General features: G+C 40.1%; 1 protein-coding gene across 1 annotated transcript in view; it reads right to left on the bottom strand.

Moving 5' to 3' along the window:
* Positions 1-3792: 3792 nt before the first annotated feature.
* The window catches only part of igsf11 (immunoglobulin superfamily member 11), a 110059-nt gene continuing 92706 nt past the window's right edge, over positions 3793-21145 (bottom strand). The window contains exons 4-8 of the mRNA XM_038694016.1: positions 11685-11892; positions 11047-11202; positions 9228-9350; positions 7706-7853; positions 3793-6694 (exon numbers count right to left, since the gene is read on the bottom strand). Of these exons, the coding sequence (XP_038549944.1) occupies positions 6139-6694; positions 7706-7853; positions 9228-9350; positions 11047-11202; positions 11685-11892 (1191 nt within the window). The 3' untranslated portion in view covers positions 3793-6138. The remainder of the gene's footprint in view (positions 6695-7705; positions 7854-9227; positions 9351-11046; positions 11203-11684; positions 11893-21145) is intronic.

Genomic DNA, 21145 nt, shown 5'->3' on the forward strand with positions numbered 1-21145 from the left:
CTCTTTTCTTCCCCATCTCACTTTAGCTTTATTTAGTGAAACACAGAATAATGAATAAGAGGACTTTCACAGAGATAAATATGCACTCACACATGCTGGTTTTTCTTTCTTGGCCTACCTCAAATGCATAATCGGGATTATGCATTTGAGTCCATTGCTGCTTTTTATGCTATGTTTGAATGATTCTTATGATAAGTTAAAATACTGCATAAATTGCATCGATTTGCATACTTTATACAAAACGTGTTTCCATTTTAAGAGCACGTAACACAGTGTTTTAATTAAGATGAAAGCCTGGTAGTTGAGGGGTTTTGCCACTGTTGTAGTATTAGTTGGTTTAGGATTATTGATAATAGTGATCACATGCAATTTCTTGGGTATTATGATTCATTATTAGTGTCTTGTAAAAAAGGATAAACCTGGACCTGCCAAATTATATGTACCACTTTTTATATTTTATATGCTCAACCCTTAATTGTAATATTTCCTGTAGCATCTTGAGGGAAGCATCTTAATCTATCAAATGGATTTTGTTGTAAATGTGTGCAACGGTTGTCATTATTATTTTTGTGTCTGCCCTTCGATTCTCCCAAGGAAGGGCTGTGTTGAGCTGAGGACATATTTATAAGTAGTGCTTTACTACCACCAGAAGGACACAATGTGTAGTGTATCGAGAGGGGACCCCTATTACAGTTTTTCTCGATTGCTTAAACACATTTCTTGAAATGATGCCTCTTCGAAACTCTCGAAACCCTAAACACAAATCTACAACTTCTCACCCAATTCCCTTCATATTAACATCCTATTTTCAGGTCAAAATTAAGCTCTCTACTCACAACCATTCACAAACACTACAACACAGTCTGATACAATGGTGAGATAAATTCAAAACAATGCTACAAAAAACTGGTTATTACTAATGTTGCTTGTGGTTCTTCCCCTCAAAAACCTTTTCACATGGTAAACACAAGAAAAGAAATTACAAATGTAAACATTTGCACACTTTTTATTCCTTAGTGTGCTGTACAGTACAACACACCAAACAACAAATTATTCTGCCCCAGCATCCTGTCTTTGGTCTGGGACAGGCCAGAGATTCTTGTTCTCCTCCTCCTCCTCCTCTCCGTACTCCTCCTCCACCCTCCTCCACCGCCCTCCTCCTGCTCCTCCGCCCTCCTCCTCCTCCTCCTCCTAGGGCCTTTCCAAAATTACACCCTCGCCTCTTCCACTCTGACACAGAGTGAACTCTGGTCGGAGTCACCCTCACAGCCAAATCGAGCTCCCTAACCCGCTTAGGGTGTACATATAGCGGTCAGCTTTTGGACGAACTACCCTCTCACCCCATAGTAAATATGATCTGATGTTACTGCTGCACTCATTGCTACAATATGTGTATCAAATAAATAACAGTTATATTACAGTTTTTCACAATTGCTAAGACACATTTCTTGAAACCCAACACAAGTGCATCACAGTGCAAAATGTGTTTTATTGAGTGAGAATGTGTTTAGAGTTTTGCAAGAAAAGTGGATGAGATTCACAAACAGTGTCTTAACGACCTGAACTTGTTTAAGGTTTTGCCAAAAAAGTGACTGATTCGACAAATGGATTTAGGCCACTGAGCATTTGGTTCAGAGCATGGGGTTTAGTGTTTTAGCAATTGTGAAAAACTGTAAGATTCAGGATTGATGTTGAGGAAAGGTGTGTTTTTTGCAATAACGAAACTCAAAGCATTTGTCATTCATTTTGTGTTTGTATTTCTGTCAAATACGTCTTTAAGAACATGACTTTAGATATTTTCGAAAAAATAAATATTTTATTCTTTTATGAAAAGATTGATATTGTAAAGAAAACCCTATATATTTGAACCTCTTTATCTTATATGAAAAATATTACATTTACAAATAGCCTTCAATATATTTCAATATAAATCAAACATTATATTGAAGCATTATTTAGTCTGAAGAATTTAAAACAATTAAAATGTATAAAGATGCTTTTCTTTAATACCTTTTGTTGCTTGTTACGTGATCCTCCTGTGTATCTAGTATGTGTCATGTTCTATTATTCCGGTAAACATTCTATTTTCAGGTAAAAATGAAGCTTTCCACTCAAAACCATTTAATCTCGCTGAAAAACTAAACTTTGCCCTCAGATAAAAGATAAAAGTTCATCAAATTTACGCAATGCTCCCTGTTGTAGTGTTTTGTAGGTCAGTGTGTTACGAGTGACAATGGATGCTGAGTTTATTTTGAGACCTGTATGAAGTGTTTTGGTGGTTTGAGTGACTTTTGGAGGTGAGATTAACTGTTTGGCCAAGATGCATGCTGGTAATGCAGGCTGTGTGAAGAGTTTTGAAAAAGTGGCTTCAGTTGCATCTTAGCAATTGAAAAATAAAACTGTAAATGATAAATGAAACATACATGGTGCAAGCAGAAGAAGAAGAAAAGGAAGGAGAATAAGAGGGAATATCAGAAGAAGTATTCCTTTGATTCATCATAATTCAGATCTAAGGTAATTAACCTCAATGCTCTAGTTAGGAGTGTGAACATGCTTGCTTCAACACAGACACTCTCACATGGACACACACACACCAAGCTAGTGGCCTCATGTTCAAATAATGAGCACAATCCTCAGGAGAGCTGGTCCATTGCTTTTTTAATACTGCCTTTTCCAAAGGCCACTCCTGTTGTTTCTAAAAGCCGAAGTGGGTTAGAGGAAGAGTACTAATGGAAATTCAGATTAGAAATGGAACACCACCATTAAGACTGCATTAAGACAAGTGCTATTCAAATTAATTTAAATAAGTCCATTCCCAGTGAATTTATTACCATTGGATACATTTGCCTTTTATAATGAATGGTTCAGAATTTGCTGTCTTGATCTCTTATGATGAGATTAGAGGCAGAATTGAAGAACACATTTCTGAGTCCTGGTTGAGATGAGTGTATAAACACTTCCCCCTAGTGGTTAATTTAAGAACTGTGGTTCCTCATGATTTCAGTCAGATATTTCAAATTGTTTCTCTACATTACAGGAAGTGCTGGGCTGGTTAAAATGATCATTGCCGAATACACCATGGACCCACCATAGAGCAATGCTATGCACACACACACGCACGCGTGCACACACACACACACACACACACACACACACCTAAATAGAACTTAAAACAGCCAAATGATTGGCAGAGCAAGAGATTATATATGAGAGTATATAAATATATAATATAATATAAAACATAAGCAATAAACAGAAATATTACTGGTAAACATGTATATCCTAAATCTGTTCATGGATCTGGTCTGACTGTTTCTTTACTTGGATGACATTTCATTTTTGCATTTTGCATTACACAATTTGTCTTGGGAATAGAAACCACAAGCGCATGAAAAAAATTGCACAGTTGCATATTCTTCATATTGTTATTCTGTACAGCTTCCTTCTTTATGGTTGCCTGCACAGCCTGCATCAGCACCAAAGGCTCGATGAATGAGTTTCATAGAAAGCTTTTGAGCAATACCCTGAAAAGCATTCCTATTACAGAAGCAGCTCCTGAAGTCAATAACTCCTGTACATGAGACATTTAATGTAGAATCTTATACTTACATGAAGCAAAAATGCTTCAGTTTCTGTTGATGATGCACTTGGAATGTTTTCTCTGCTGTTGCTCTATGTTTTTTATTTATGATTGAGAAATGTCACTTTCACTTTAAAAACATGAAGCAGACAGTAAAGTTGTACCATGGCAAGTGAACCATGCAACACACAAACAAACAAATGAGCTTGATGCCAACTCAAATGTATTAACAACATTTATTCACTACAAGTTTCAGTGTTATTTTTCTATTTCATTTCAACCCAACAGTAAGAATAAGATGTGTTTTTATACATATTTACAGATTGGTTTTCACTATTGGCAATATATCACATGTCATTATTTATTTTTATACACAACCCATTTACCACCTTGTGTACCACTGTATGGCCAGGGTAGAAAATTAGATGTTTATTTAATCTGGGTTGAATCCTCAGTAGTTTTCTACTGATTTTGCTCTCTTTCCTCCATTGCTCCTGCAATCTGAGGAGTTAGAGCAAAATAATCTCTGTTTAGCTTTTCTAGCCTGAAATTCTCTGGGAATAATAAAGCCAGAGATCCTCTTCTTCTAATGTTGTCAGCCTGTGTTCAGTGCAGGGACACTGGGAGAGATAATGAGTGAAATCTACACAGACAATAGACTTTATTCTGAAAACACTGTCAAACAAAAAGGAGGGGAAGTGATAACCTGTTTCAGCCTCACTGTATTGCTGTACTGTGTTGCAGATAGACTTAACCAAAGTACTACAGCTTTGTGACAGTGGACAGCCTTGAGACAAAAAAGAAAGACAAAACATGTTGGATCAATGTGTCTGTAACAACACTGAGCGGGTATATAGCTGTGGTCAGACAACGTACATATTGTAGTAACTGATAGAATAGTGAATAAATGCAGAAACAATGCAGATGTAAAACAACAGGCAATTTCCATCGTGACTTTCAGGCAAAACCCCCCGGGAGAACTCAGGATTACTGTTTGATCCAGGACTGCGTAAACTGCAGGCCTACATCACTGACAACAAACTGTGATGGGAAAACAAGTGTTGACTGGTACTCAGCAGGTGTACATTTTGGAGACTGCATTCATGTGTGAATTAAGGGATGACATCAATAACTTGGCTAGTATTTATTGCTCATATCCAAAGTGTTTGGAAAACCATTCTGTATTTACCTCAGACCTTGTGAATAAATGGCGATACTCATTATAAACATAAAACATAAAAAGAAACATCCCTTCATTGAAACCAATAACACTGTCGACCAAACTCAGCTTGTTGTCTAATGTAACAAAAAGAACCGTTTCAAAATTAAGACACGTGAGTTGTAAAATATGTTTCAGTCAGACATGTAATGTATTTTCTTTGATTCACAATCTAGCCTACTGTTGTAGTTACAATATGTACAGTAGAAAACAGTAGGTGTTAGCCTTTGTCAATGGGAAAAAAAGTCACCTTTAAATATATATTTTCTCTTTATAAAGCATTTACGAAATAAGACATCCTCCTAGCCACATCTTCTCAAAGCAGCACTGATGTGACATGAACCAGATTAGGACGACAGCACGGATGAACACAGCGGAGACTATGACAATATCCATCTGCAGGTTCAAGTTTAAATCAGGGGGCAGTAGCTTTCTGCTGTGAAAAGTGCTGTGCAGTTTTTTCTCTGAAAATCCAGCACTTGTGCTATCTTCAAATATCACCAGTGTTTTGTATGTGCAGGAACGTTTCAGTTAATGTGGTATGAGTAAAGCATATCATTAGTAAGTTATTGTTGAGTTATTGTTCATAAGACATTGCTCTGAAAAGTGCAAAACGTAATCAAAATATTTGCATTCAATGAAGTAAATTAAACCCTCTGTCAATGCATCTAAGGCCATTTCACCCGACATAATTTCATTCTTATACTTTCATCCTTTAGGTTACTCCCAGTAGACGTCTGAACATTCACTTTTTTTTAATGCATAACCCTCATCATCACTAGCATTCCTGTCAGTCAAAACTACAACTGTGAGAAGAAATTATTAGAAATAATGTGGACTTAATTTGTTATCCTAAAACAAGGGACACATGCATTTATGTGGGAATCCGAGCTCGCTTCTGTCTGACCATGCAGCATGGGCACACTGAGATGAAAATGCCTTGTGTTGCTTTGAGTCCGAAAAACCACAATCGTCACAATGATCCAGCCCTGAAAAAGATGTGGGAATCCATGTTGTGCAGGAAATGTCACTCCAGCTTTGTGAAATCATCCAAGTGGTTAAAAAATAGTTCCCACCACACCCGCCAGGAAAATCCACCCAAAACGGGATGATTAGATTCCACGTAGTGCTCGTCTACAAAATGGAGGGTCCTGTCCATCAAGGAATTGGCATTAAATGAACTCCGCGCTGTAAAATCCTTTGTTTGTTTTGAGATAAAGAAGTCGAGACATACAGAAAGACACAGTTGTAAAGGGCAGCGGGCTGCTTCAGCCCATATCATCAGTGGCTTTCAAACATCACAACCAATCATTAAGTCTTGTTTTTACCAAATCAGATTTCAGACCAGCGAGCCTGCTCTGCTCTGGGCAGGCACCATGACAGGCACTGCCCCCATCCGCTCCAGCGTGGCCTGGCTCACGGCGTAGGAGTGCGTGTGCTGCCCATGTGTGGACGTCACCACCGGTTTGAGGCTCACAGAGCCGTTGCTGCGCACCATGGTGGGAGGGGAAGGGGCAGAGTTTGTGGTGACCACCAGAGTCTTGGGTGGCGGGAGCGTGTGGCTGCCATTTGCAAATGATGTTGTCGTTGCCGTTGTAGGCTGCGCGTGGCGGGACAGTGGGGCTGAGCCTGGTGCTGTGACCACTGTACTATGGCTGTGTCCTGCGTTCTGGGCCTGTCCGTGTCCATGTGCACCATGAGCAGCAGTGGAGAAGGTCTGCCGAGTGTCTCCGTTGTAGCGTGTATAGGAGTTGGTGTCATAATTGGGTTTGGGGTTGTGCCAGTAGCGGCTGTTGTAGGTGTTGGTAGACGTCAGCGTGTCATTCTCTGAGGATGAGGCGTCTGCATGGAAAGCCTTCACTGATGACGACCTCTTGGGAGGAAGGTCATCTTCTCTGTTAAGAAGATATAAGTTGTAGATGTCAGTGATATTAGAAGAGCAGTCATAGCAGTATGAAAGCCAATTACTTCATCTTCAAATATTTAGCACAAATCCTCTATGACACATTAAAAATTAACAGAGCTTCTCCATGCACTCAAGCTGCAACACACTGAAAATTTGAAATACTACTTATTTATTAATTGTTACTCTTCTGTCTTTCTGGGAAATGTATATGTATATGAAATGTAAATATACAGTGGGTGGTTACAATAACTGGAACACCTGTACACATAATGCAATAGCGACAAAAAACACATTATTTTGTCCAAATAAAACAAAACAGAAAAGGCTATTATATTTAAGTGCTACTAATACTGTGTTCGCCTCTTGTAGTCAGCACTACATTCAGACTACACTTAATTAAGAAATAAATCAATCAATTTTATATATACTTTCAGTAAATATACAGTAAATGTTTTCAAACATTGTTTTTATGTTGATTTCTATTTAGTCCTTGCTCATATAAACTACGGGTTTTTTTTATTGATGAGTACTTTTGGGTAGAAGAGTTTGGCTCCTGATTCATTTGGCTGAGATAAAATAGATTCAATTTGATTTGCTGAGCCGTAAGGGTGGAAACTGAATTAGTTCAGATGTTATCCCAGTTAGCCAAAGCCTCAGATATCTGAACAATGATTTATCTTCCAAATGATTCATGGAGTGATTTAAGGGAGAAACTGCAGCTCATTCAAACACGTGACGGACCTTCACAGACTGTAAATGACAATTTAGCTCAAATTAGCTTATTGCCTTTTAAAATACAACAGAGAGACCACAGGTGTTGTCTCCACCCTGCCACAGTCTGAAATACTAACGCAAGTAAACAATCCCTGTTTGACTTCAACAGAGACATCCACCTCCAATACATCCTTTAATATTGTGTTGTCTGTCCTTCATGCACATGGTTGTAACTGTCTAAAGCACCATTCTGATTAAAAAGGAAAATCACAAATCAAAGCCGAACCTGATCTCATTGGGGATCTCCTCCTCGTCGTATTTGTTTTTGTTCTTCCAGTAGAAGAGTGTGACCACCACTAACAGGGAACAGATGATGACAGCTAGGACTCCCGTAGCGATGGTCCCTGCTATCAGACCCACACTCTGAGGCTGGGCTGCAGGACAGAGAGATAGAAGGAGAAAGTTCCACAAATGTTTGACAAATTTACAGTAAGTAAGATCAGCCTCACCTGAAGAGAGAGCTGAATGGATTGGGGGAAAGTGAATTAACACGTGTGCATTTTCAAACAAATATAGATTTTGGGACCTACGATGGGTTAACTCCAATAGTCGCTTGTTATGAAAAGGTGAATGATTGTTTGTTTGCTTGCCAAAGTTGTGGTGGTCGAATAACATACTCATTTAGGTCCCTCTGGCTGCCATCACGTTAATTATTAACGTTGGCTGCAAACAGGTTACATGTTTATTGTTGATCATGTAACGTTACAGTTTTATTAAGTTAACGTTACACTGGGTTTGAGAGTCAGCGGGATGAGTTGACTTACACCAGTTAATAAGCTGTGATTACTTGCATTGCAGATTACATGGTTGTGCTCTGTAAGTGAAAAACAGGTTACAGTTACAGAAGCCGTTATAGCTATGCAATGTTATAAGCAGCCTGGATTGAACGCAGCAGGTAATTCAACATTCATTATAACCACGAGTTACTTGAGACTTGACTTGGACTCTAGCTCAAAGACTTGAGACTTGACTTGGACAGCACTGATTTGAATGTATGAGGGATTTCACACTGCCTTAAAGAATGAGCTCCTGATGCACTGCCTCAGATTAAATTTTTAATGTCAGTTTTCAGAGTCAGGTGTCTAAGAGAATTACTTTCTACACCCAGTATTGAACTGAATTGGTGGTATAACATGTTAATATACAACATATGAAGCATATTCCCAAAACAAAAAGTTTAGGGAACTATCTGTGCAATGAGTAAAATAGAATCAGGAATGGACCAGAATAGTTTTGAGCAACACTTCTGTTTTTCTGAACATTTACATCTGCACCATGTTTGTATTACCTGCTTTTAAATGAGTGAAACCCACTGTTGTCTCTGACAGACAGCCTCAGTGCTCTGTTGTCACACAGAGTGTCAGCCTGTCACGCACTGTCAGATAAAACTAAAAACCATGTTACAGTCCTTCCTGTCAAGCTATCCAAACTGTCTGACCCTGTATGACCCTAAACAGCAGTCCCCGCGTCTTGACGCAGACAGAGGGACTGCTGCTGCCTGCAAGACATTCTGGTCTAGTCCTGTGTTTGGTTGTTTTTTATGTTTGTGTCTTTGTTTATGTGATTGTTTGATAAGTGTCACTCAAGGAGAAGACTTCTAACTTTATTCCCATCTGTCAGTGTTCGAGTGAGACAAGGATGCCGCTTTCCCATCTATAAATGCACATCCCTATGCAAACGCAGCCATGTGTCAGCTGTGTCACATGGATCCAGCAGTAAGGGCGCAGTGCGTGTGTGTGTGTACTTACGTGCTACGACCTGCAGGTTGAGCAGACAGGTGCTCTTGCCAATTGCATTGCTGGAGGTACACTGGTAAAGTCCTGAGGTGCTGGTGCTTATGTTTCTCAGTGTTACCGTGCCCTGCATCTGGTCTAAAGGACACACACAGAGCCACATAGTGTTTAAGAGGACCGAAGCACAGCCAATCAAAAAACATTTACACAGAGTGCAAAGTATAAGATGATGAGTTTATTAAAAGTAAGCTGAATAAGTCATTTACAATTTGTATAAAACATTTGGTTTCTGTTACTAACCTTGTAAATAGTTTCACAATACATTTAACATTACTTTGTCTATTATCTATCAGTAGAGGGTGCTATATATCTACATACAAGTGCAATAATATAAAGTGTGGAATTGAACTATACTGTACAGTAGAAAGGTAAAGCTGCAGAGTCCTTTTTTTGGTTTGTTTGGTTTCCTTAAAAAGGCCTCAGCATTTCCTGGATATCTGAGTTATAGAAAGTGAGCCAGATTTTCACCTGCTGACAGATGTCAAGGCTGTCGGTGTCAAACTAAACGCACAGAGAGTGACACTGACAAATTCAGGATTTCCTTTCAGTTTGAATCAAAAGCAAACAGCAAAAGAAGACAGAATCAAAACTCTATACGAAACAGTGAGACCATTTGCTCTTCCGATGTAAAAGGTTGAAAATGTCAGAAAATGAAGAAGAGTAGATTTAATGAGAGTGATGAAGTGCTATAAGCACAATGTTTAACAATACAATATCAATAACTTGGTCTTGATATTTTACGGGATATGATTTCCTCATCTAGCTTAAACTGAAATATATCAGCTATCTCTCTAATGGTTGATGTTGACTACATACATTTAATTTACAGAATCTGGGTTTAGAGCAAAGAATGTAAACAGCATACAATAAGTGTAATGTAACTATAAGACAACGTACCTGTTGCTTTTTACCAACAGTACCAACTGCAATTTTGGCGAGATACAATTTCACCTCTTTGAAGTTCTGTTAGATGTTAACATATCAAAGAGCTGATTCCAGATACGCCAATTAGCATCTCACAAATGCTAATAATTGACATGTATTCAACCTCTGTTGCTGAATTTGCAATTATGATTCAGTTTCTTCAAATCCACAGTCCTTTCCCAGTGTCTACATTATTCATCTCTATAGCTGTATAAGAAAAAAACAATTGCCGGAATGTGGTAACTGCAGTTGATGTTACATTCGATGGATGTTAGCCTTCTATTGACCAGTAGTGTACAGACAAAACATTTTTTGAATGTGCAACAGGCATAGCTGGAAAAGACAGGAGAGTCCTCTACACCAGTGATCTCCGATGCTGAAAACCAAACGCAACTCCAATACACCTGCTTCTGTTATTCAGTGAGTAGCTGGCTTTTAGGTCACCGCTTAGGTAAAGTTGGCCACAGTGTTTGCACCAGTCAAGTACAAAGAATGGCAAGTGTTTGGAATAAATGTGTTGGTAATGAGTTGGTAGCCTATTCAGCATGAGAGAGTGAGGAAGAACATAAAAACACCACAAAAGCAAAATCATCTGGGTTAATTACACAAACACTTTCCTGACACACAGACTCATTCACAAATTCACATGGTTTGAATCACGCCATCCATCCATCATCACCCCTCAGCAGGATCAGTGGGTGGGACGGGGGGGGCAGTAGTACGGGCCTGGCACATGACAGGTGGCGATGATGGTGGGATTGCTGCTGAGTCTGAGCTGCGCTATGTGTGTGAGATTTACCAGCAAAGGTGGGGCAAAAAGGAACTCCGACGGCCAGCTTGTTTGTTATACCTTGCATGGCGTTGTGCGGCAGCTTGGGCAGCACGTCCAGCTTCTCCCAGGAGTAGGACGGCGTGGGAATACCTTCCTCTGAGCTGCAGATCAGCATGATGTCACTGCCTACATCCAGCGTGCCCTGGATTCGACATGCTGGCACCGAGGGGGGCACTGGCAGATTGAGAGAGTGGGCGGTGTCGTGTTAACCACTTCACAAAGCAAATCTAATATTTTCCTAATTGTAGGGGAAATTTCATCGTCAAAAAAGATGAAGAATCTCATTAAACCAACAGTGCTTGCAAGCTGTATGATTGGAAATGGTTTGAAAGCATTCTGTCTTACAGGATTCTTCTGGTTACTTACAAATTAAAGTTTCATACTCATACTACATACTAAAATTTTGTAATTTACCTTCCTTTAGAGCTTTACAACTGGTGCCTTCTAAGTTAACGGCCAAACAATGAAATACTGGATATCCTATGAAATCAGATCGAAAAGCACAGCATACAGTTATGTATTATTTTCTTCCTTTTACTAACTCCAGCATATTGAAATTGTGTTGCAATACATACAGCTTTAACCCTGCTATCTTCTAATATAAGAAACTGTTCTTGTCTTGTTTTGTGAGACATTCAAAAAGAAATATTAGTTACCCAACACAGTGAGACCAATGACACCAATGTTGCGCCCCCCTCTGTCTGGGAGGTTGTTGACCAGGCACTGGTAGGTCCCCGTGTCGGCCAGCTGGGTGTTGTTGATGAAGATGGAGGCACTTGTACTTGGCATGGTGGCCACGAAGCCCACACGACCATTGAGGTGGTTGGCGAGGCTGAACACCTGGCCGCCCTGGTATATTATCACCTGGATGGGAATGTCAGAAAGTAGTGGATGTAGAAAAGGATAGTTAAAGGTAATGAATTGGTAAATTAGAGAAGTAAATGGGAAAGGGTAAAAAATGTAGGGGGAAAAGAAAATAGAAATAAATATTAAGAGTCAGCAACTCAGTTTATTATTTATCCTAAAAAGAACAAACAAATAAAATCTGCTCCTGTTGACCATAGAATGCAGATGGTGCCAAAGTTTTTATAGTCATTAGAACTGCACACCTTTTTGTAATTCTGAGGAGCTGGATACTTGAATGTGATTGTTGGACATTTCTTCTTGCGCACTGTTACAAATATCTCTCACTAGAGGGAGACCTAGTTCTACTAAGTGGCTGAAAAATAGCACAGACACAGCAGATGACAGAGAAAGTAAAGCAGTGAGCAGACATTTATGTCCTAAGAAACAAACAAACAGACAAAAAACTTTTATTTGTAAGTGGTCCTTTCTAGCTCAGTGGGTTGACTCCGGGGTAAGGAATACGTACTGAAAGTATGCTTTCATGGTACTATGCACCTCTTCAGATAAAAGCATCCTCTAAATGGTATGCATAATTGAAAACATTTTATCTTGGAAACATATAAACTACAATCTGATGAATCCATCAGTAGCAAGTCCTTGGCTCAAGGAATCAAATCCAGCAAGACATTAAACTAAAACTCTCAGTATTACATCAGTGATCTTTGAGAATAATCACTTTGAGAACACACGTATAAGGATGAATTCACACCTCGGGTCCAAATTAAAGAGCAATGAAGGATCAGTTTGTTTAGAAGCTTCCCTCGGGCCTCACAGCTCGTTTGTGAGGCTGAGCCACATGCAAAACAGCTCTCGCCCCTCAGCTGGGCCCGCACAAAAGATGAAGAGGACACACGCAAACACATGGTATGTGCAACCAAGTCTGGCACTCACACACGCGCGCACCAACTCACACACAGACACGCGCACACCAGTGCACACAGAGCGCGGAGGGGAATCAGAGGGGCTATTCACTTTGGTGTAAAGAGCCCTCATTGAACAGTTCAAAGATCCAGGCAGGGAAACAACCAGCACCAGTGTGTGTGTGCGTGTGTGTGTGTGAGAGTGGTAGTTCTGTGTATGTGACTGTGTCCTCCACCGCTGCTTAACGGTTGCAAATTGCACGGCTGCAATTTCCTGAGTGCAGTACGCTCGCTTTGTCCTCTTATGTGCAGATGAATAGGCAGCTCCTCAGCTGTGATGAGAGCCTGCGACCGCATCTTCTCTGCATGTTTCAGTGTCTCAGTGTATATCCATTTACTCACAGGGAGTGCATCAGTTGTGTGTGCAAGTGCGTGTGATTGTTCCGCCACAGACCGTATGTCAGTTTAATAACTGTGTGGTCTCACTTGCAATTTTGTCTCTCTACTCTTTCCCTGTCAAATCTTTCCATTTTCTGTCTGTCGGTCTCTGCCTACCTCTCTCTTTCCCGCTCTAACAGACGGCACCGGTGTGACCTGTCGCTACACTCCTGATGACCTAACAATATAATCTGCGTGCTCGGTGAAAGCGATCCAATCAATCGGCCTCACACGCAACACTCACTGTGCGTGCGTGTTTGTGCGTGTGCACGGGTGAGCTGAGGATTAAAGCAGGCCCTAAACGGTGGTGCATCTTACACCTGTCCCTGCTTTTGTATTGAGTTCCTGTGGGTTTTAGTTTTCTGACAATTAAGTAAAAGTGAGAAATAGGAATAAATCAAGGTCAATACTGCACGAGATGTCAAAAAATGATGAAATGCAGAGATACATGTGTACTTGTGTATGTATTTTCCAGTAAATCATATTCCACCTATTTTATAGACTTTGTGTCTCTGTCCACTGTGATGATCCATTTCTATGTGTGCGTATAAATCACCTCATCCTCTCACATGACCTGTTTGGCTTTGTAGCTGTGGGCAGGGAGAAAAGAGGTCATGGCTGGCACTCAGATGGCGGATGGCCCTAAGAACTCTAGCTGGACTAGCTGGACGTCCCACTGCTGTCCCAGCGGTAAACCTCTACTACATCCCTACCCTCCAAAAACCCTACACACACACACACACACACACACACACACACACACACCATCCTGTCATCTTACTCTACAATCCACCCTGTAAATGTGAGCCACATCAGGTACACCTTCAGATATGGCCTATCACTGTATCAGTTTCATGACCATAGCCTACTTCTGACTGACCCTAAGGACCCTGTTGGCCACATACACAACGGACACTGCCATCGCCTCAATAAAGCCCGCATAAACCTCCAACTACCCCCCAGCCTTCACTCAATTTCTTGACTCTGAGTGCTGATCTAAAAAGTCTCACTGTTGGTCAAGTCAGGTCAAGTTTATCTGTGCAGCCCGGGGTCATGTCTCAATTTCCAGGCCTACATTAGCAACAGTTGCCTAAGAAGACAAACTTGGGGGAAAAGAAGAAAGAAAAAGAAGACCCTCTGGAGAGGAAATTCAAAGAGAAATCCCATCTCCTCAGACACCTTGGGGTTTATAGGAGCCATAGGTGGGAAAAGAAAATGAAGAGAAGGTTGGTAGAATTACAAACTACAACAATGGGAATAAAACCGAACAGTAGGATTATAATTGATCCATTCATACTGTAAATACCAGTGTATGGCCATGAATAAGTCAGATTTCAGCTCGTTATGTTCCTAAATGTGCTAATTAGGAGTTAGGAGGAAACATATGCAGTAAGGGTGATCCAACATCTGAGAATTGAAAGTCAGCTTACACACACTGAGTATTACCAAGCAGAGATAATGTACAGTTAAACAAAATGACACAAACGTATCACTGTGATGGATAAACTTTCTTGAGAAAGTTCCAAGTCCCTGAAAGATCATTTTCCTTCTGTAGCCTTAGATCAACTCACATACTCTATGCTTACACTTCATATTGGAGTCAGTGAAGTGTGAATCTAAGGTCAATAGTTTAATAGTCACTGGGATATATTAGTCACATTTGATCTAGGATGTTAAGGTGTGCAATGCTACCAAGGGTGTTATTGATCTAGGTTTTTGGTCTGTGTCTTTCAATCAAAGGCAAGGGTTCAAGTCCTCATAACAGCATGGATTCGTATGCTTAGGAAAGACACTTCAAACCCTACTGGTGTAAAAGACTGTACTGTCGCTGACTTTGCATACTGATGTCCCTTGAGGTGGGCAAGCAAATAAAAAAAGATCACATCGTACATGAGAGTGTGCTGAAGTGGAGTGTATGAATATCAGTAACCTCTCCTCAGCCTCTCAAACAGCAAACAGCATGCTGTTTTTGACTTAATTGAAATGGCTCCTTGTTCATTTTCTTTGATGTGTCCATCTGAAATTGTTTAGGCAAGGGTGAAGGATAATGAGGAGAAAAAAAGGTCATATTTGAGGTTCTGTGAATGCTCCATCTATTTGCTCTATCCTCTGGCAGATTGATAGGGTTCAGATAAGGATAAGAATATGGTCATCTAAAATACTATGGCAGATATTCTCAATTACAGATTTACATAATTTCTGCACCACAGTTTCAGATATGACCTCAATTTCACCAGAACCTCGCTTCTCTGAAACCATGGCTGGACTGGCTGGATCTGGCATACCAGGCAAATACCCGGTGGGCCGACGCACCTTTGGGGCCGGTGTAATGTAAATAAGTGGTAAGCATGGAGTAGCTCAGCCTGTGGGGGACCTGGGGACATGTAGGCTACCCACCACTATTTGAAAGCATTTGTTAAAAATGTTAAAAATAGCTTGAACCAAGAAATGTTAATTATAAAAATGCTATGAAAAAGGTTTATTTGCACAATAAGCCTGCAATGCAATGTAAATGTAGAAGAAAACTGTGTATTGTAAGTTAAGGTAAAAACAATAATAAGCTACTGATTACTGCATTCTATTATATTTTTATATTCTAAATTGTCACCTGCCATCTGAATTTTATGCTTCCTTGGTGTTTTTAATTAAGTGTTTCATGCTCACAATCTTCTGGGGGAGGACCCCCCAGACCTCCCTATCAAATATTTCATCAATAAATTTTTTTTTCTAAATTGTAGGCCTATTAAAATATACACTTGTCTTGTTGTCATGGCCCAATCTTGTGCAATGTTACATCTCATGGGCTAAGTGTTTCGTCACACCCTAATCTGAGCCCTTAAATGGAAGGATGGTGTATTGGTGTGGGGGGTCCAACCGATTTTGGTGGGCCGTCAAAAATGCCAGGGCCGATTTTTTGTCCCAGTCCAGCCCTGTCTGAAACTGCACGACTTTCACTGTTTTGAGTCCCTTTCCACGAATTTATAAAAGTGTATTTTATTTTTTTTTAAACTAAAAAGTAATTTAGAAATGATACAATCAAGGGATGGCTCGATACCACTTTTTCATGTCCCATACTGATACCGATTCCTGGGCTTTGGGTATTGGTCAATACGGAGTACGGTCTGATACCAGTGTAAAATGAATAAGCTGTGCACTGTTTCCCACACGTAGACTTGACTTGGGCCGGACGCCCAGGTATATTTGTACACAGAAAGAATGACAGCTCTCCGTCTGTCTGTCTTAGCTTCCACCTCAAACATCCTCTTTTCGGTCTCTTCACCTCTGCTATAAAGGCTACTGAGTCCGGTTATGTTGCACGCTTGCTTCGCTCTGGCTCGACACCCCGCTGCTCTCCCCCAGCAGGAAAATGGTGCTTGAAACGTGGGTGGCAAACAAAGCTAGACAGCAACCAACGCAGGAGCACGCAGGAACACATAGTAACTTTACCGATGTCAGGGTTTGTTATCTAGTAATCTTACGTTTGCTAACATCAACTCAAGATTTATAGCAAGCGGCTAAACCTCCGTCTGTGAAATCTCTTTTGCTTGAGTCGACAACTTTTCTAACACAGGCAAACGTCAAGCAAGCACAACAACACAAGACACAGCAAGCCAGCTAATAAGGTATTACTTACTATTCCAACAGAAAGAAGGCCAGCTCGTCATCTTTCCTGTGTCCTTTTAACGTTAGCTTTCAGCTCACAGCAACGGGTAAAAGCCAGTCTCTTGTCTGGTAGCTTGCTCCGTCAGCCTCTTTTTCTCTTGCTCCGGTAAGTTAACGCAGCCTCTGCCATGATATCCATACTGAGAATTCCAAGCTAGCTACTATACTTTTTGCTTCTTCATATAGCTTGCTTGCTAAAAATGCTACTTTAGATCTCCTAGCAAAATGTTACGGTCTACCAACACACTGTTGTTGACAAATTGTGTCTTCAACTTGAGTAAGACAACATGCATCAAAATTGGATTTTTAAAAGATTTCAGGCAACTCTGACAATTTTAAACTGCCAGGCTTACCACACTGAAGGAGTCTCCAAAGTGTTATATATATTTACTGTACATGTCATATATATTTTGATATATCATACTTTTTTAATGATTGTTACTACAAAATCAATATCTGGAATTAGTTTCACAGGTGTTGCGAGAGGAGAGTGAACCTGGAGCTTTTATTAGATCATAAATATTACAGATATCCAGGAAACAGTTTAGACAAGATAAACAAAGGCTCACAAACAAAAAATCATTGTCCAGTTGCGTGCGTGTGTGTGTGTGTGTGTGTGTGTGTGTGTGTGTGTGTGTGTGTGTGTGTGTTTATCCAGGATAATCTCACACTGAGTGGCCCAGAGGACAGAGTGTGGGACCTTTGATCACAACAACAGTGATGGACAGATTATATTCACAGAAAACAATGCATAAACATGCACACAAACCCAAACACACAAACATATACACTCCTCGAAGCTACATGCCTACATGTTGTAATCTGGAGATCAGTAGGTCAGGTAACCAGAGTTAACAAACAGGAAACTGCCCACAAGCAAGGCTGAAGTTTAGACAAGAGATTTTAGATTCTGTGTTACCATTTCTTTGAGCATTACAAGGTCAATGAATACATTTTATATTAATAACTGAATTATCGTTACTATTATCAGAATATATGCAAAGCTGTTATAAAATACAAAGTTTGTCCCTTTATTGCTGCTTTGCTCCTCCTCATACAAGTTTCTTTGAGAGATCATTCAGAATGTGGTTTTACATATCCAACAGTTAGAATCATGCTTCTGGTCACCTGGTGAATGTAAGTTGAATATTCATCCTCTCTTTTAGCTGTTTTAGTATCCCTCAACTCCTGGGTCTTTAGTTGCTAACTGCTCCACTGTGTTCACCAACCAGTCTCTAATTGTGTCTGTCTGGTGTTTGAAGCTGGCTGCTGCAGCCAAAAATTACACTATGAGGGCGGTGAGAGTGAACCAAAACAGTAAAGTTGCCAGCTGGAAAACCTAAAATATGCCATGAAAATCAGTAGAGCTGATGCGAACAGCAGAGCCCTGCAACTCCTTCCACATTGCACATAATTTGAGTAATTGTTGAAATTTTATCCATTGTTCAAAACATGTGATTGTAGACACTTTTTAAAACTAGGAAAGCATTTTAGTTATATATGTCCTTTGTATTAATTACCTCAGAGACTAAACAGTACAAACAGACTCTAGATGCACCAGGCTGGCACACTTCTTCCAATCATAAACGTAATATATGAAGCTCATACTTGACTCATTAATTTGTATGACCTATAATGTGGAGTCAACCATGTTGGCTTCAGACTGTAAACCACAGGGTGAAGGAAACATACAACAGGATTAATCTGAGCTACAACAAGCACCTAAATTTGTAATGTCAGAGAAGCCAGCACATCTCGTGCTGTTATAAAATAAGTCACATTACCTCCTGTTATCTGAACATGGTATTTAAATTGGAGCAGAGAGAGCTGAGTGGTCCAAGTGCACTTGCTAAAGTGCTAACGCAGGTTGTGAGAGTGTGCAAGAGTTCTGTTCAGTAATTCTTAATGGCTTTTAGCATCAACTGTAATCATTTATGACATTATCTTCCTCTAAAATGACCTTGTACTTGTACATGACTTATACTGTCGCCCCACGCAGCACTTACTTTTTAGACAACTCACCAAATTCACGCACACAACCTGATTGCTGAAGTTTACACAGTATATAGCTAGAAGGATCGTGTTGATCACTGTAGGTGTAGACCACTGTGCAGGAGTTTTAGGCAGTTGTGGCAAAAGTAAGAATGCTTTTAAAAATAAATTAAAAATGTTAAAGGATTTCGGTGTTTTGAAACCTGGGCCCTATTTTCCCTATGTTGGTGTCAAAATGACAAGTAGGTACAAAAAGTTGTGGAATTTGTGCAGTAGATGGCTTCTGCCGGCAGCCGCAAACAGGCTTCAGTGGTTGTATCATTTTTCTTCAGGGCAATTGTGCCAAAATTACATCCACAAAAAACTCATTTTTTTCCCCCTGACAAGCTCAGACTGTCACATGAGATGTCTGAAAACATCATGAAAAGGGATCCCTACGAGTCACCCCTGGTGACACAAATTGTTTTTAACAAGAAACAGAAGTCTCAGTCAAGGACAATTCTCGCTCTGAAATCTTGTGAAAGGCGAGCAGAAACAGTGGGACGGAAGACTTGCGGACAAAAAAGCCATACCTCTGACATGGAAACAAGTCCAAGCGACTCAACCATGCATGGAAACACAGGGACTGGAATTATTTGGTTGTAGCAGAAGGCAGTTTGTTCACCAAAACACTTTGAGAGCGTTACAGGTTCCTTGCAAGTTTGGGGCTGCATTTCTGCAAATGGAGTTGGGGAAAGAATTGATGGTCTCCTCAATGCTGAGAGACACTTGTTCATCATGTAATACCATCAGGGAGGCATCTGGTTGCCCCAAATGTACAGCGAAAGTCATTAAGAACTCCTGGAAGTGATGGTATGGCCCCCACAGAGCTCTGATCTCAAAATGATTAAGTCTGTCTGTATTACAAAGGACTATGGGTAGTCCAAGATGTTTGGGCCAACCTACCTGCCCAGTTCTTTCAAAAACTATGTGCAAGTGTACCTAGAACTGTTTTTAACCAATAGTTTTGAAGGCAAAGGTTAGTCACACCAAAAAATGATTTGATTTTTAATTCCCGTCTAGTCATTCACTTTGCATTATGTTAATTGATAAAAATAATCTATTAACATAGATATTTTTAAAGCATTCTTACTTACAGATTTTTTTTCCACACCAGCCTAAAGCTCTTGCACAGTACTGTATATAAATTTCATGTGCAGTTTTTAAACAAGCACACTTAAAAACTTAAAAACTACTATGTGCATCACTGTGCTTGTACCCAGTGTTCTCCATTATCTATTTGGGCCTTACTGTGTATATGTCATATGTAATTGTAGTGATCAGCCAGTGTGTATTTGTTCATTTTATATCAAATAAATTTTTCTCTCCCTGGGAGAAAGAGGAGGGGGTTGAGATATTTCCCCTCTACAGACAGCCTGACCCAAGTGAAAGGTTTGCTTTCCCTAAATGCTGTTTTGGGCAGTTAGATCGTAAAACCTACCACCTCCGCAGAAGTTGAGATAACAGACTCTATGCATCACTGATAAGATGACAATATTAACATTACACAGAGACTAACCTCAACCTGAACCAGGCTGTAAGGACCTTAGCAGCCATAAATTAAATAACCTCTAAACACTTCCAAGACCAAAAGGGCAGGGTAACCATGGTAACGAAGTTCCTCTTTCAGGTTACTTTCGAACATCAAAGATCTCCTCTTCAGTCTTGACTCTCTACCCCACCAAAGAGCCATTAACATCGACTCTTAAGATGGCCTCTCCCTTTGTCACAACTAGGTGTGAGAAACTCCAGAACACCAGGGGAGGACAGCCCACATTCCTTTGGGGACAAAGGAATACTGTCTCCTCATAAGTTGCCATTACCTTAATTAAATAATCTTTGTTAAGTTACTTAGCAGGTCTCTCCACTCCATTAGAGTAGTTATATTACTGTGTTGTTGCTATTGAAAAGAAGAATCCATATAAGTTAATTTTGCAGTGCTCTTTAATTTTCACCAATGATTCCTGACATTTGTTTGAGTGATGTTTTTAACCAATGCGTTATTCCCAACACTTTGTATACTCTCCAGAAATGATATGATACAGAAATATTATCCTGTGCTACTTAATTAATTTTCGAATTTTATGTTAAATAACCATTTCTTCCCTAGTGAGAGGGTCAATTGTTCTCTCGTGGAACCAGTGTCCCCCAAGAGGACAAACTAAGTATTACATGCCATCGTTCTGAAATGCCATTTCTGCTGTATTACTGTCACTCTG

Source organism: Micropterus salmoides, unplaced genomic scaffold (genome assembly GCF_014851395.1).
Source record: "Micropterus salmoides isolate LMB-PRFRI ecotype aquatic unplaced genomic scaffold, ASM1485139v1 Ms_hic_scaffold_3, whole genome shotgun sequence".
NCBI classification, from domain to species: domain Eukaryota; kingdom Metazoa; phylum Chordata; class Actinopteri; order Centrarchiformes; family Centrarchidae; genus Micropterus; species Micropterus salmoides.